Source organism: Pieris brassicae, chromosome Z (genome assembly GCF_905147105.1).
Source record: "Pieris brassicae chromosome Z, ilPieBrab1.1, whole genome shotgun sequence".
Taxonomy (NCBI): Eukaryota; Metazoa; Arthropoda; class Insecta; order Lepidoptera; family Pieridae; genus Pieris; species Pieris brassicae.
The window spans coordinates 131,377-148,288 of NC_059680.1; the positions used below are offsets into that span (position 1 = coordinate 131,377).

Below are 16,912 nucleotides of genomic sequence, written 5' to 3' on the forward strand. Positions count from 1 at the left end.
CAATCATGATACAGATGCAGAAACCTGAGGCCCACTGATTTATTTATTTTATTTTTGAATTATAAACAAACAATTATTATTAATAACTACATTGCCACGTGTGGAAATGTGCAGTTGAATAATTAACATAAACTAAGTAAAATCATCTGTTTGTCATATTTTTTAATTTTATGTATATCAATATCTTTTTTGATGTATTTATTTCATAGCAATTATTTGTTAAAGTAATCAATTTCTATTTAAGTTCTCGCTGAATTTAGAAGTTAGACGTAAACAAAGGTATAGGGTTGGATAATATACCTAATGCTGTGCTAAAGAAATGTCCCGATAATATGTCGATTGATTGCGAGCATGATTTATAACGAGTCTGCGTCAAGGTGTGTTTCCTACCGTATTCCATACGGCTCCAGCTCAGCTACTCGAGTAACACCCATTCACAAGGGCGGAGATAGAAACTTCGTTCAAAACTAAATACCAGTTTTAATATTACCAGCACCTCGAAAAGTCTTTGAATCTCTTATTCACCAGATAATTTTTTGGCATGTTAAACAGAACATACACCCAGAGCAACATGGTTTCATGCCAAGAAATCCATGCAATATACACCGGCCTCTGAAAGGCTTTTAACCTCATCTGCCACGACTTCTTATTGCAGAAGATCTTTTCCAAGGGCATTTATGGCATTGTTTAGATGGTGTGACTCGTACTTAAAAATAGGACACAACTAGTAAAGATCTGAGGGCATGTGTCTGATGGTCAGCCTATACATATGCGTGTACCACAAGGATCGCACCTAGGGCCCTTATTCCTTTTAATTTTTGTATGACATAGCAAATAATTTAAAGTGCCATTTTAAAATGTACGCTGATGATCTGAAATTATACCAACATATTGAACAGGATATTCACATTGGTTTTCTGCAGGAGCAACTAAACAGAATGATAGTATATAGTTCGGGCTGAACAGAATGAATTTAAATTAAGGAAAGTGTTGCTTCATAAAATTTTACACTATTAACGTATTATAAAATTATCCACTATAAGGGGCCAAAGCATAAGAGATTTGGGTCTTATTATGCATAGTTCACTAAGTTTTAGGGCGCACCTAGATAGTTTTATAAAAAGATCCTCTAAGCTCTCTGGTTTTATCTCCAGATCTCTTCTTCAGAAGACCAGGTCTTACCGATCCCAGTGTCGCTTTTACAATCTCTACCAGCCTTGTTAGAAGATATTGGAGTTCAATAGTTGTAACTGGTGTCCAATGTATCTATCCCATTCAGCAAGGCTGGAGAGGATGCAAAGAAAGTTTTTATGCCATTTATCCTTTAAAAATAATAAATGTGCAATTTTATAACTTGGCTTCTCTGAGCGTTCGTAGAGCAAATATCGACTTGCGATGCTTATTCAAACGGATTGCCCGGAAATTTTAGAACGCTTATGCATACAAATTCCTCGGGTCGGGAGTCGGTTATACTTTATACAATCAAACATGTTTTCATATCCCATATTGTCGTATAAACGTTGGCAGGAACTCTCTAATTAATAGGTTATGTCGCTACCATAATGAGTTTTGACATATCATTTCATGGCTTCAGTTAAGAGAAGAATTAAGACACAGTACCGATAATTACATTTCTTGGTTCAAATAGTTTAATTATTTTTATAGTTTCTTTTTTAATTTTATGGTTGTATGTATTAACACTGTTAATTGTATATCTACTTGATTTCGCTGGTTTTCCAAATGTTATAGGGACGCCACCGCTTTTTATATGTACGTCAATTTGTATCATGTGTTTGTCCTAATAAAAAATATCATATGTATATATAATTAAATTAAGTAGTTAAATGTTGGTTTGCATTTTTAATTTGACTGAACCCGACCGAAAACCATAATCTTAAACTAACCGAGATTGTCATCAAAATTGCTTCGGTGGAATTTAAGTATAGCGATCAGTTAATTGTTTGGTTTAATAAAGGAAAACTTGTGTAATGTATGCACTATTTAATGAAGCATAGTTGGTTATTATTGGCTAAATTTAATCTTAAGGTCGTGTGTTATTAAAAAGAAAACATTTATGGCTTGTTTGTTTTAACATGGATTTCCGGTCGTAAAATAATTGTAAACAGTAAACGTCATTAATAAAAAAATGTCAGTGTCAACTGTCAAAATCCACAACGCGTTGTGAGTGGACGCGTCGTTCACGTATTTACAAAATATGAAATTGCCGGTGCGAAAGTGTTATTATGTGGCAAAAGTTGGTTTCTTCTTAATTTTAGTTTGTTTAATATTAAGTTTGTTCGAACATTATCGTGGTGGTAAGAGAACTGTTAAAGCGCAGACCGAAGAGCAAAATGAATTTGAAAAGCAGATTCTTGAAGATGAGACCAGGATTATTCCTGATTTGGGTGAAGGTGGTGTTGCAGCACATTTGTTCGGTGATGCGAAACGACTAGGAGAGCAATCTGAGAAGCAACTGGCGATTAATGTGTATTTGAGCGATCGAATCCCGTACAATCGCTCTCTAGAGGGTAAGAACAGTTATAATATATTCAATATCCGCTTGCCGGCACAGTTCTGTTATTCACATCAGTATGTGTAGGTTTTGTTTTTGAAATCCATATATAATATGTCTACTATATTAATATTTCCATCAGCAGTTTTAAAATATATTATTATAAAATATCTTCTGCTCCTATTGAAAGAACCTTTAACGCTGTATTAGCTGTTGAATTTATTCATGATAAATAGAAGTAGAATCTGTCCTATGGCACAAGACACACTTGACTTAATACTTAAAAATCTGTCTCTTATTGTATTACAAGTATAGTTTTCACCATATAATTATGAAAGCAGTTTAGTTTATGTTAGTGGTTATCTGTGTAAACATTATTGCATATCATAGTAGTCAACTAAAGTATTTTCAACGATTATGATATATTTTCATTTTATTTGTTATAAACATTCAGTTTTTACTATGAATTTTTAGATCATCGTAATCCTGCATGTAAGCGTGTACTATATGATGCCGAATTACCATCAGCATCTGTGATAATAATCTTTCACAATGAGCCATATTCAGTAGTTGTAAGAACTATATGGAGTGTTGTGAACAGTGCAAGAAGAAACCAGCCCTGGTATAGAAGGGTGAACTATGTTGATAGGAATACAGGGGCTAAAATGACAATGGGTGAGTTTTTGATTAAGACATAGGTTATTTCAAGATAATTATTTGTTTATAAATTATTTTTTTATAATGTGACCTCTGGAAGAGTCTTCGGAACTATCTTGGTATCACTTAATGGGTGAGCATCCTGCCCGTTTGCTCCATAGAAAAAAAAATTGCACACAGAGAAAAGTACTCATTGGTGAACAACTTTCAAGGCTCAACTCAAGGATTGAGACTTCTGGGCAAACAAATGTACGTTGTTTTCTTTCTTTAATAATTGCAGGGTATCCCGGCCAAGACCCATCATCACCATTTGTATATTTAAAAGAAATAATATTAGTTGATGATAACTCAACATTACCTGAACTGAAAGGTAAACTTAGTCATTACATACGTACAAGGATTCCACCAGACCTGATCAAGATATTACGGTTGCCTGATCGGTGAGTCTTTACATATATTCATTGCTTTTTTAATATATTTATGAAACAGGTAACTGGGTTTATCTTTCAGAGGGGTTCTAAAGTACTGTGTGTTATATTTTAGATGTTCAGCCAGACTTTAATAATAATTTTAATTTATATGTCGATATTTTAAATAAAAATAATGTAGGGTAGGAGTTACGCGTGCTCGTTTCGAGGGTAGTCGCAAAGCTACTGGTGACGTCATGATATTCCTTGATTCGCATTGCGAAGCAATCGCCGACTGGCTTAGACCGCTCCTTCAGAGGATTAAGGACAAGCACACAGCCGTTCTAACGCCCATCATTGATATGATACATCAATCAACGTTTGAGTATGAGACGGGGAAAGATTTTGAGGTTATTAAATGACGTTACTTTGTGTGGTTTTAATAGAAATCAAATCATGGGATTTAGACTAGATTGTAAAGAAAATGAGGGTAGTTGTAGTTTTTTCCAAGTTTTAAAGAGGGTAGTCTGAAGTTTTACCTAAATTAGTTTATTATTTGAGTGTTTTATGATAAAGTTGATTTTGAGTGTGGGGTCAGAACATTCATAGAGTAGAAAGCAAATGTCTGTTTTGAATTTTAACACAGCTACGTCACTACGATGACGTCATACCTTTAAACGCGGTATTGAAGTATTTTCAACTAAGCATGTAATCCATTCCATCCATCCATTTTAATCACTGGTACCTTTGAGCCAGTCAGTGGTTATGCAGGTCGAAGATTCTTACTTTAGGTTGGAGGGACAGTGCCTCATCCTTCAGTGCCACTTTAGTTTGAACGGCCTTCCTCGCCTTGCCCTCGCTTTTAACGAAGTCGTTTCATACAGTGTCGGCCTTACACGAGCGCGTCTCGCGGGAGCTCGTTATGCGACAGGCGATACGTTGGTCTTCTTGGACGCGCATTGTGAAACACAAACCGACTGGCTTAGGCCCTTACTCCAACGGGTCAAGGATGCCCCTCATGCTGTAGTGGTTCCCATCATAGATGTGATAGAGGCGGACACGTTTTACTACAGCGTTCAAGATCCGGCTGTGTTTCAGGTTAGGTTTTGGGCACTTTGGGGTTTATCGAATGTACTATACGAATACGTTTGATACGCTTATTTGTTTCAGATATTAAAGTATCATATCGAATTCGAAATGAAACCTGGTTAAGCGAGAAACCTCTCACGTAATTTAGTTTCGACACTTTTACTTACAAACATTTGAATATACATATATATTATTCAATTAACGCATTGTTATTTGATATGATATTTAAATATCAAATACGTTTACGATATGATACGCGTATATAAAGTGCGTAGTCGTATCGAGTACTAATCGATACGGTACGTCTTGAGCGGTTCACTTAAGTTTCATGTTGTACAGCACATTTTGTTGGCACTTTGCACATTCCTGCCTTTACTTTATTTGGTTTTACTACAACAGGCTGGTCACCAGCATGAGGAACATATACGTGTGATATATTACGTTAATTAGTATATGATTGATGAGCAGATGATTCATGTTGATAACAGCAAGTGTTTGTTTGTAAACATTTTGATTAGCGCATTCGAAGTTATAGACCTCTGTTGACAAAGTTGTTTTTTAAAATGTAATATTTAATGTTTTATTATTAAGTTGACAGGAGGCTCAGACGACGTTGCCGCCGCCCATGGACATTCGATTGCCAGAAGGCTCGCAAGGGCATTGGTACGCTCGTACGTAGACAAAAGATTTGATTGCATTAAACAGACTCCAGAGCCAAATAGACTTCCGTGCTATTTGAAGCGTGCATTTTAGCGTTAGGCTCATGGTATTGAGTTGTCCATAGGCAAGGTCTCATGAGGGCACGAATGCGTGGCGCACGAAAGGCCAGGGGCGACGTTTTAATATTTTTGGACGCGCACTGCGAGGCCGCTCCCGATTGGTTGAGGCCACTGTTGCAAAGGATCTCGCACAAACGTGACGCGGTCGTGACACCGTTGATTGATGTCATAGATCAGACGACGTTTCAACTTGAGGCCGCTGAGCAGTTCCAGGTTATATGCAAAGCTTGCATGCCTTTCAATTGCATTTTGGAACTTAAAATTTTGGCATTTATGCTTTTAATCGAATATAACTCATATAGGTAAACAAGTACAGTTATGAACGTCAGAAAAGAAGTTAAATTGATTGTAAATTTACATTTACTACCAGTTCGCAAGTCAAGGGCGTACTGCGGGCAAGAAGAACTGGCAATTTGGTCTTTTAATCGAACATTTGGCCTCAAATCAGTAACTTCAGCCTTTTAAATTCATAATTCATCCTAAATAGCAAGTTTGGGATTATTTAATTGAACATTTGGCCTTGAATAGCATTTGGGTTTACCTAAAAGTGGACTAGGAATGCGGTTGCTTATTCATAACAGCATGCGCCAAAAGCAGATATTAAATGTCAAACGAAAGGAGAATTCATATCATTTCATAATCGCTGTTCTATTTCCATTAAAATAACAGTATCGGTTGACTAGATAGTTAAACTTGAACACTTCCAACATCAATTCAATTACGTCTTCTGCAATTTCTTCATCCCTATACCCTCTCTATCCATCATAGCGTAAATACAATTTGACAGAAGGAGACGGTAGTACTGTGGCTTTACTGATTTTCCTGTAAATAATAATGCATGTGGTGTTTGGTAAGGTGGGCTGAAAAGTTCGTAGACAGGAATTTGATGTTATTTGTTGCGAGAGCGATAGGTTGAACGATTATAGCTTGGATATATTACAATTCGAACAGCTTCAAACCCTGGTGAGCGCGGCACCCACTTTGGACAGATCATATCCAAATATTCGCCTAGGAGATGTCTAATACGTTCCTTTGGTCTTTAGGGTCTCGGCTATCTAAATCAACGACATTTTTCGTTTATCCAAACAAACTAACAAAAATTATATTAAATTAATACTAGCAGCGCCATCTATGTTTCAGCCTACGGACGTTTCTGCCCACCTAATACTAACATAGTTTTAAATCTACATTGGTTTAATAACTTGGTATAGTCAAGATGACGGTTGATTTCAACTGCGGACGTGACTAAGGGTAAAATTCAGAAATGAGCATGTGTCCATCACGTATTTTATTCAGAAATCAAGTCAAGTCAAGTCTGTGCCAAGTGGTAATGTGGCAGGTAGAAGAAGAACCTTGGTTAAAGAACATGCTTTGGTAAAAACATCAATTCATTGCTCAAAAGCGCGGCATCCAAAATTAAAGTAGCCATGTTGATCGCCAACCATCGAAAGGATAGCACTTAAGTAGTGCCAAGTAGTTTGCGCGAAATAGGTGTAAGTCAAAGGTCACTTTTGACAATTGCCGTTTTGACACACGAATTGAATTTTTTTTATAGAACAGAGGGTGAACGAGCAGGAGGCTCACCTGATGCTCACCTCAAGTGATACCGCCCATGGAAAATGTTCGTCGTCACTGTCGTGTTTGCTGGTCGAAAAACTAGCATTACCTCTTGAATTTGAATTTAGTTTCCCCACAAGCCAAGATGCAGAAACTTGTACAATTTTTTTTCTGTATAAAATAAACTGATTTAAATAAAGAAAATAACTACTGAAACTGTCAGTCTTGCAGTGTCAGATATGTTATCGCAATGCTGTAGACTACACAGATCAGGGAAACATGATCTGTATTTAAAGACAATTTTGTCTATAGTTTTTGCCTTGGTCCGTGTTAAAATCTTTCTGAATTTTACCCTTAGTCTTGCTCCAGGGTCGAGCGCTTTCGTACATATCGAAAACATTAAACTCTCGACATATTGATAATATTGAATTAGCTGTGTTTGACAGATCTATTGAATTCTGTGTTGGTAATGGATGGATAATGTTCAAGGTGGGAGGGTTCACATTTATGGGCCATTTCACGTGGATCGATGTTCCCGAATGGGAGAAGAAGCGGCGCGGTTCAGACATTGCCCCAACATGGTAAGATTTTGGGGGGGTTAAAGAGATATCTTGGATTTATGGCTGGTAATGCACTCCGACTTGGCGAGGGGCCACGCGAGCGAAGGTTTCCAAGGTCTACATATTTGTCAGCTTTTAGGTCTTAGGAGGTCCAGCCTAAGATTTTCTCTTAATAAGCAAGTAAGTGATCAGCCTACTGTGCCTGATACAACGTCTAAGGCTTCCCCATGATGTCATTATTCATGGTACGAGTGTTAAATGCGCATGCGAAACTCCATTGACCCACAGCCAGACACTACAACCTCGGGGATAGGAGCAAATTGCCAATATTTGTGGTAAACATAGATAATAAAAGAGTATCAAAATCTGCAACAAATTTTGGAAATTATAGATATGTGATTGAAAATACCAGGTCTCCAACAATGGCGGGTGGTCTTTTCGCGATAAATCGTCAGTATTATTGGGAATTGGGAGCGTATGATGAGCAGATGGCTGGATGGGGTGGGGAGAATCTGGAAATGTCCTTCAGGATTTGGCAGTGTAAGTAGACTTTTCAGTATTTAAACGTCGTTCTGTCGTCCTACCCTCCGTTATATGTCATTAAACAGATTTTTAATTTCGTAGGTGGTGGTACTCTGGAAACAATTCCGTGTTCACGGGTCGGACATGTGTTTCGATCGTTCCATCCATACGGCTTACCTGCACACACAGACACACACGGTAACTATATATAAAAAATTTAATGTTTATTGCACACTACCGTCATATTTAAAACGTTAGTAGTAATATAAATTTTTAGTGACATTTATTTTTGCACATAGTAGTGTTGGCCTAGTATCTTCTTTCTAGGCAGTATTTAACATCAGATGAGCCTCTGGCCGTTTGACCTCTGTTCTAAAAATGCTGATCACCTGGCTATTAAAAATAAAGACGTTGTCTTTTACATAATTGTTCTCGTTATTGTCATTTCATTTTCGCAAATATGTGGGAAAAGGATGGGAATAGTGAGGCTAGGAGCGTAAATACTTTGAAATATTTCAGGAATAAATACAGCCCGAATGGCCGATGTGTGGATGGATGATTATGCCGAATTATTTTATCTCCATCGACCAGATTTGAGGGTAAGACATAAAAATCAATAATAAAAAATAGAAAAATTGCATGAAATCAAATATTCAGTAATATGTTCGAACGCACTGTATATGCGCACGCGCATATATGAAAGCCAAGAAGTAATTTTGTTGGGAGTGTTTATGTAATAAAATGTAATGTATGCTGAGATTTTATTCATTCATTTTAAAGGTCGGCAAAACGCCCACTAGCCCCGACGTTGCGGCGTCCAAGGGCGTCCAAGCAATATCTGCTGGATAGCTGGAGGATGACCTGATATTAAACACCTAGATACTAGATACTACATAGATATATTATCTATTATCATGTCATTAACATTGACATGTCCGAGTTTGCTTGCGTAGGCTCTTTCACGTTTTATAACATTCTTAAAAACTTTATCCTTACAAATCTCAAGTATCAAGACCTGTCTTTTTCTCTGTCTCTACTTCTTATGCAAGAGTAGTACCTGTAATCATAAGAGACTACCTGGCCACGACGAAAGCAATGCTTGTGGGGTGCTGGACGTTCTTATATTGTGCCGTAAAGTTTCTCCTTTTCTTTTTAGAATAACCCAAAAATCGGTGACGTGACACATAGAAAGATTCTCCGGGAGAAGCTCAAATGCAAGAGCTTCGCGTGGTACCTCCAGCATGTTTATAAGGATAAATTTGTGCCCGTCAGAGATGTTTTTGGATTCGGCAGGTATATGGGGCATGGTGTTTATATCATTAAAATATTTTTTACACGAAGAAACGGGCCTAGGTCTTCTCTCACAGAAAAAGACCTTTTAGGTCTGGGCCTCTGTACGGCAAGTAGGCGATCAGGCTTTTTATATAACAAGGATAGATAAGATGGACTTACGCGCTAGGAGTTTCTTTTCGTTTACGTTTCTTGAAGGATCTCAAATCAGTAATCAGTCTCAGTTCAGCCTCGCGTGACTGACACACGCCGTCGATGTTTTGGGTCTAAGACCAGTTTCCTCACGATATTTTCCTTCATAAGAGCAAGTGTTAAACGCATTAAAAAGTACTTTGTTGCTTAGCCAGGGTTCTACGAGCTTAGGGATGAGAGACACTGAAGCCAATATTGACACTGCTCCTCATAAACATAATTACTAAATTCCTTTTTAAATCATTCTTAATTTCCTAAGAAGCTTGTGGTCGTAAATATATGAATGGATCTTGACTAGCGAGAGTTATTATAGGTTCCGCAATCCGTCCGGTCTCTGCCTGGACAGCCTTCAACGCGAAGGCGAAGGCTCTCCTCTCGGCTCCTACCCTTGCCATAACACCCTCGAAGCCACTCAGTACTTTGCTCTTTCACTGAAAGGAGAACTTAGGGACGAGGAACGATGCGCTGAATTGCAATATATGAGGTAAGAACGGGTCTTTCTATAATTTCAAAAACCCGTCCAATCGTTACACAAGATGGCGTCGCACTATGACGTAACATGCGTGTAAATAAAGCATTTTTTTTAAATATTACTATCCCGAATTATTGATTTATATGATTAACTGAATTTTTCAGCTTAATATCTCGCAATATTTTTTAATAAACTTTGTAAAACCTTTACCCAACACAACTTCGCTGTGAGATTGTGTGTATTTAATATTATCACTTATTCATGTTAGGGTAAAGGCCTTCAACTCCCTGGTTCTCCAAACTCGAGTCCAACTAACTCTTGTTTGGCTGTTTCTTTATCATCGTCCAAAATATGTTCAAATTTCAATTATGATTTAAGACGTGCTCCGGGGGAAAATGAAGGCAGCAGTCGGCGTGTGCTCATGGTCACCTGTCACGGGAAATTGAGGGGACAGGTGAGTTGCATTTTAGAATTCAATAGGCAAGATGATCTTTTCTGACACCTGAAAAGCCTCAGCGATTAATTTGCATGAATATGGTGCTGCAATTAAAGTTATTTAAGATTATTAGATTACATTATTTTTAGGCCGACAATACACTTGCCAGCTCTCTGGCAACGTGAGTGTCTATGGGCTGCGATGTCACTTAACATCAGGTGAGCCTTCAGCCTGTTTGCCCCTAGTAATGTAAAAGAAAAAAAACAATCATATAACACCAACTTCAAAAATAATTGTATGTTTTACGAATACAACATATTTATGGACATCGTCAGTGGTCCATTCGTCCATTGCCATATCTGTTTTATGGCAAGACATCTTATTTTTACTTATTTCCATTACTTTCTTGTATGCTATTAGTTTGTTTTTTATTTTTGTGTTTGTGTCCAAAGTGTCCAAGATCATATTCTTCAGGTGAAGAGGAAATTGCGCTTTTAAGATTTCCTTCAAAACTCTCCATGTCACGTTGATACACCTCAAGTTCTTAAATTTTATCTTCATATTATTGGTATATAATATTAACCTCATTAAAATTGTCAGAGATGGCGCTACCTGCCATCCAAACAACTTCAGCACATTGAGACTAGCCTATGTCTCACGTCGCCGAGGGAAGCGGGCGGTGACGTCACGGCGGCCAAGTGTGCGCCGGGTGTGGAGCAGAAATGGTCCATAGACTATACTGAGGAGAATGACTTTAGACTTGACAGTGAGTTTAATTTTAAATTATTATATATAATAATAATATAAGAATAGAATAGAATAAGGATATTAAAATAAAATCAATATCTAATCTCGTGATAATAAAAACATAAAACCTAAACCTTTTTATAGCTAATTATAAATAATGCAATTCTTGTGAATTCAGCGAGTGTGTAACTGAATATAACCGTATGACAAGCAATAGTATTAAGGGTGCGCGAGACACGCGTAACGGCGCTTCACAGAGTAAATATGTACGCACCCTACCCTACACTTTAAGCAATTGGGATCGCACACACACGTGTGTTGTGTGCGATTAATCATTTAAATCTGTTCGACGTCCTGGTGGACAGAAAAACTGTCCAGTTTCACTATAAATAAATAAATAAATCCAAACTTTATAGCTTCATCGGTCACAGATTAAAATGACTTTGTAATTTGATTAAAAAAAAAATTGCAGATAAAGGTGAACCGAGCGAACAAGAACTCAGATTGCAGAAGTTGAGAGGACAGAGGTATATATATATATTTTTTTTTTGGCTATATATCTGGAAACGCTATGCTTCATAACTTGCTGAGTAATGAAAATCAAAAATACTTGGAATATTGCACTGTTTTAATTGAGCGCTTTTTAGAAAAAAATTAAGCTTAAAAATCACCTAAATTTAAGACAAATTCGTAATTAAAAGTTGGCAACACTGGTATTTTCACAGACGCATCTCCCGATCTCTATTATCAGTGAACGAAACGGACCAACGCCGACACAGAAAGAGCAAAAAGAAGAGGAAGAAGGACAAGTTTATACTGAAAGTGGTGAGAAAAGCGAACAACAGCGAGGAGCATTTGGAGGTGGATATTTATTGCAAGCATCGAACCCTGTACCCGAATAACAGCTTCGTGAGGGACATCGTTAGCGCACTTAACGATAGGGATATTACTGTGAGTTTTCGTTTCGATTCCGATACTAGATGGCAGCACTTGCTTAAAAGCTTAAATAAAACGCGCCATTGTTTAAATACAGTTTGGACTAGGTTTGATAGTATCTAAGCTTAATGCACCTGGATGAAAGGAATCAGACGTCCCGCAGATTCAAGCTGAGACGGTACCAAGTCTGTATCACCCTATGATTGATGGTCGACCTATTCACCTGTCTGAGCTAACTGGCTACAGGCCCTCCCCTCTACGTGAGGAGCGTTAATCTCCATTCTCCAGCATGATCTGGACGTCAACAACCCACTTAGACAAGGCTAAAAACCATCCCAACCCGTTGGTAGTGGAATTCCAGGAGTAATTACTCCTTCCCGACAAGGAGGCCGCTACATGTATTATCGGATCCGGATGATCCAATCACCGTAGCAACAGATTAAAAGCCGCCCGTGCACCAAATAAAGTCAAAATTGACTTCGTACTTCGCTCACTCCGGTGAGCTTCCATCCCGCCCTTCAGGCGATTGATCATCCACGACTACCCAAGCCGAGGTCCCAGTCTCAGGAGACGCCCTTGCTCTAGTTGTGCCAAAAGCCCAGCAGAGCTACGCTCGCCAAAACAGCCCGAGCTGAGCTGACAACGCACGACCTTAGGTTTGACCCAGACAACACTATATAATTTTAAATGTTTTTACAGGTGATTAACAATGGGCGTGTGTTCGAGAAACATCGAGTGACACCACTGCACACGCATACACACACACACAAACACAAACCGGTGAGAAAAGTTTCGATACAAAATTGTAATATAAGACTCTCTTAGGTAGCTTCTTCCAAATGTATTTACTTGTAAACTCTCTGCCATGTATCGGCTGCCTTCTTGGTCTATCCTCCTTGTTATTGTGCCTCAGTTGTTCTTTCTAAAGCTGTATCATTTATTATCCCTATCGTCTTTCCATCGATCTTTGCCACATCATGTGACATAGAGGGCAGTTTGTTTGTGTCTATTCATCTCGTCTGAAACGAGAGAGATAGCTATATAATTTATAATATTCTACAGCACAAAGAAGTCCAGCCGAAGAAAGTGAAATCGGATGTTCAAGTGATAAAAACGATTATACCCGAGAAACCGGTTCATCCGGCTAAGACTGCACCGGGCGTGGTCCGGTTGAACCAGGATAACGAGAAGAAGATTATAATTGAGGATTTCGTGGAGATCACGCCGCAGCCCACTCTCCAACCTAAGGTATCGTTACCCAACTTCCACGATCATTATTTAAGGCAAGTAGATGTCAGCCTGGTTTGTCCCATGGCGTTTTGTCTGTGGCTATCTTCCGAGTTCATACACACGTACGCCCTCCACTAGGCCAAAAATGATCTCTATAATGGGCACAGTGTGTGTTTGTCCCCAAGCTTCATTATTAAGCTATTTCAGGTGTGATCTTTGATGTTGACCTTGTGCAAATGGAATATGCTAATCCCACCGCATGGTTTTGTTTTGCACACACCATGTGTGTGTCTTTTGACACAAATATCGTATTCGCTAAATTTGGATAATTTTCTTTTCAGAGAAAACGTAAACATCACAAAAAAATACTACCGATGATTAAGTAAGTATTTTATGAATCCATATATATATATATATATATATATATATATATATATATATATATATATATATATAAAATAACGCCTACATGGCTGGAAATTTTGGTTGAGTCTTTGGATTTGTGGGTGGTGAAAACAAGACAAAAAACCATTTTAGTTTATTTATTAATATTAATCCGTCGCAGTCCCTGTGACAAATCAGTCTATCTGTATAACAATGTTAATTGTATTTGATTGTTATTGAAAAAACAGAAATATAACTCCAAGAGATTCATTATTTATTTACGAAGAGGTTTTAGTTTGATAGAATCGGATTCGACCGATCGACTTCATCGACAAGGTTCTTATGGCAATCGATTTTTTTCGACATTATCATATTGGCCGTTTATAGTCTATGATTGACACTAAGCTTGTGGTCTTATGATATAATAAAATCAAGTTTAATTTAATCTTGCAGTAACGATGTGTTAAAGCCAATATCGATTGAGGACTCGCCGTTAGAGGAGACAATGACGTTGCCACGCGCGCATTCAGGTACTTTTTTTTAAAAACGTGAAAGAATCTTTTCGCCCAATGGCGAATTTAGAAATTAGAAGTCAGAATACACTATTTGGAAGAAATCCTTAATACATTAAGTTCTTCAGTACCCATGGTGATTTTATAAATTTAAGTTTTATTTATAATCTAGTCAATTTTGATTGAGCTTTGTAGGGATATTTATCAACTTCGGCAAAATTGCATCTTTAACATTTTAACAAGGCATTTGATGATATGATATCAAGTGACGTTCAAATTAAAAGAAAATACTGTAAAACACTAAAACTCCACATACCTAATGTTGCATACATTAGGTATGTGGACAAAAAAGCTAGTAGATCCAGTCTACTCCACCTCCACCCTTTACGAAGTTCAGCGATATCGATAACATAAATGTTAATTTACCAGATCCCGAACAACCGGATGATATTTATAAACGTTATGATGAGAGCAGTGATGCAGCCGATGAAGACAAACTGGACACAGTTCTATCACCAACGGACGATATTCGTAAAGACTTCCAAAGCGTTGATGTGTATGGCACAGATTTAGGCAAAGCGTCCGACAAAACGTCAAAATTAAAGGACGTCACAGATGACAGTTTGCAGATGAAGCTGGACGCGGGAGTGACAGATGACGGTCTGACAGATGTGACATATGTCAAGGGTGACAGAAAAAGATACAAGTTGATGAGTGCTGATGATGATTTGGTTAAAATTGATGATAAACTACGCAGTGAGGAGAATTTCGCCAAGGGGACGCAAAAACAGGTATTTCAAAAGTTCTGTTACGCACTTATACTATATATCGAATGACATTTCAGGCCTTCTGGTATTTGGAGGGTCCATGGTATCATTTGACATCAGATCCTTTGTCCTGTTATATTGGAGCAAGGGTAGACATTTCTGCTGAATTTAAACCCAATTTAACATAAAATGTATTAAAAATATTGTGTGAAGATTTCATTTGTCTATTTCTGACCAGTCACCTGCTCTGTTGCGTTGCAGTCTTATGTAGCATATGTCATGTTTAACAAAGTAACGTATTACATAATCATTAGTGACCCGAGATACGTTGTATTTATAAACGATTCTCGAAACCACTTGAACACAAGCAAATTTGATCAAAGTCGGTCCAGCCGTTTAGCCTGAGGACATTTTATGACATCGTATTATTTCAGTCGAGCGACGGTCGTCCTGTCCGTGTGGTGATGAGATCGAATCTGACTTTTAACATCGGTGATGAGTTCTTCAACTGGAAGTTGGACGCTGATGATGTCGCGTGAGTAGACCAAAAAAATGAAATTGCCAGGTCTCTAGAGGTGAGGCGTAAATCGAATCACAGGGTTAACTAAGTTATTCGAATCCTGGCAAATAGTTTTCGGGTTGACTCTACTATATCTTGTTTGGTTATTTTTTTTAGTAATCTTCTCGGCGAGTTGACAATGCCGAATAAAACCACGGAACGCACCCCAACCACAAGAACTGCTCAGCTGGACTCATCTTCCGAGAGTTCCAGCCAAGAGGAGTGAACGGTTTTGTATTTCGCCAAAATGTCTGTTGTATTAAACATAAGTCGTGTTGTCTCTTCTTTGTAAAGAAAGGTTGTTGCTGTCCTTGACTCGAATTATAAAATACGGCCTTAAGGGTGCTCGTAAGACTGTGTAGTACTTAAAATATATATAAAATTATCATAATAAGTAGATTTGTAGATAGGCGAATTTATTTAACATTAAATTGCATTAATCACTTTATTGATGGTAGCGCCCTCTATCGACTTTCATATTCAACACTATTTTAGTGTATTCATTGCAAATTACGTAAAAAATATATTTATGGCGTTAAATTAATTACGTGTGCTAGGAGTGTATTTTTTAAAGATTATTCTTAATACGTATGTGCTTTTAACTTGACTATGAAAATACTTGTGAAACCACAGAAAGTTATATTTGTAAAAGAAAAGTGATAATTAAACTATATTTATAAACACTCATATGATTGTAACTTATAAGAATTCAAAATCCAGTCGGTTCTGTAAAATTAGTGGTTGGTATTTGGTCGAATTGACTCAAAATATATTAGTTTGAATTTGATGTCTCTCTTACACTTATGACATTATGAGCGAGACAGCATTCTTTTTTCTTTGTAATAAATTCTAATTGTATTATTATGCAATTTTATAGTTTAATTCAAACAAAATTAATTCCGTCCATTAAAACTAATGTATTGCTATCTATATTTGTGTCCATGTCTACTCACCACATGGCCTTGTACTAAAATTGTCAATTATATTCAATATTAAATATATTTTATGACAGTTAAGTAGCTGTTTTATTTCCTTACATAATATCAATCGTTGGTCCTATTGTCATAATAAAAATGTGTTTAACAAATCAAAAGTTTACTTTAATATTATAAAAACACAATTGAAACAGGTGCCCACGCAAAACTAATCATGACTTGACAAATTTTCTACAGAAATATCGATAAATCTCCGCGTTATGTAGGGGATGGCAAACGCGTTATAGAGGGGATTACTGTGCAATGTTTAGTTCAATTTGAAAAATAACGTTTTTCATTTAGATTCGATAGTCTTAAATAATACTGTAA

General features: G+C 37.3%; 1 protein-coding gene across 3 annotated transcripts; it reads left to right on the forward strand.

The window, feature by feature from the left end:
• Positions 1-2,144: 2,144 nt before the first annotated feature.
• On the forward strand, positions 2,145-16,624 carry LOC123718438 (polypeptide N-acetylgalactosaminyltransferase 1-like). Of its 3 annotated transcripts, none has more exons than XM_045674924.1 (21): positions 2,145-2,528; positions 2,987-3,187; positions 3,450-3,609; positions 5,450-5,657; positions 7,491-7,582; positions 7,974-8,101; positions 8,186-8,281; positions 8,603-8,682; positions 9,240-9,376; positions 9,879-10,049; positions 10,416-10,491; positions 11,074-11,239; positions 11,693-11,747; positions 11,946-12,171; positions 12,856-12,936; positions 13,219-13,404; positions 13,728-13,768; positions 14,224-14,300; positions 14,712-15,073; positions 15,484-15,584; positions 15,726-16,624. In XM_045674924.1, the coding sequence occupies exons 1-21, from the start codon at positions 2,216-2,218 to the stop codon at positions 15,832-15,834; spliced, it is 3,066 nt and encodes a 1,021-aa protein (XP_045530880.1). In that variant the 5' UTR covers positions 2,145-2,215; the 3' UTR covers positions 15,835-16,624. The 3 variants fall into 3 exon arrangements, with proteins under 3 accessions (XP_045530880.1, XP_045530878.1, XP_045530881.1); XM_045674922.1 differs by lacking the exon at positions 5,450-5,657 and adding an exon at positions 4,461-4,674 and having other exon boundaries at positions 2,146-2,528; XM_045674925.1 differs by lacking the exons at positions 2,145-2,528; positions 2,987-3,187; positions 5,450-5,657 and having other exon boundaries at positions 3,477-3,609.
• The last annotated feature ends 288 nt before the right edge of the window (positions 16,625-16,912 follow it).

Coding starts and splice junctions, on each gene's coding strand:
- LOC123718438 (XM_045674922.1), top strand. CDS start 2,216: ATGAAATTGCCGGTGCGAAAGTGTTATTATGTGGCAAAAGTTGGTTTC. Junction 10,492..11,073: donor ACGGGAAATTGAGGGGACAG/GTGAGTTGCATT, acceptor TAAAATTGTCAG/AGATGGCGCTACCTGCCATC. Junction 15,074..15,483: donor CCAAGGGGACGCAAAAACAG/GTATTTCAAAAG, acceptor GTATTATTTCAG/TCGAGCGACGGTCGTCCTGT.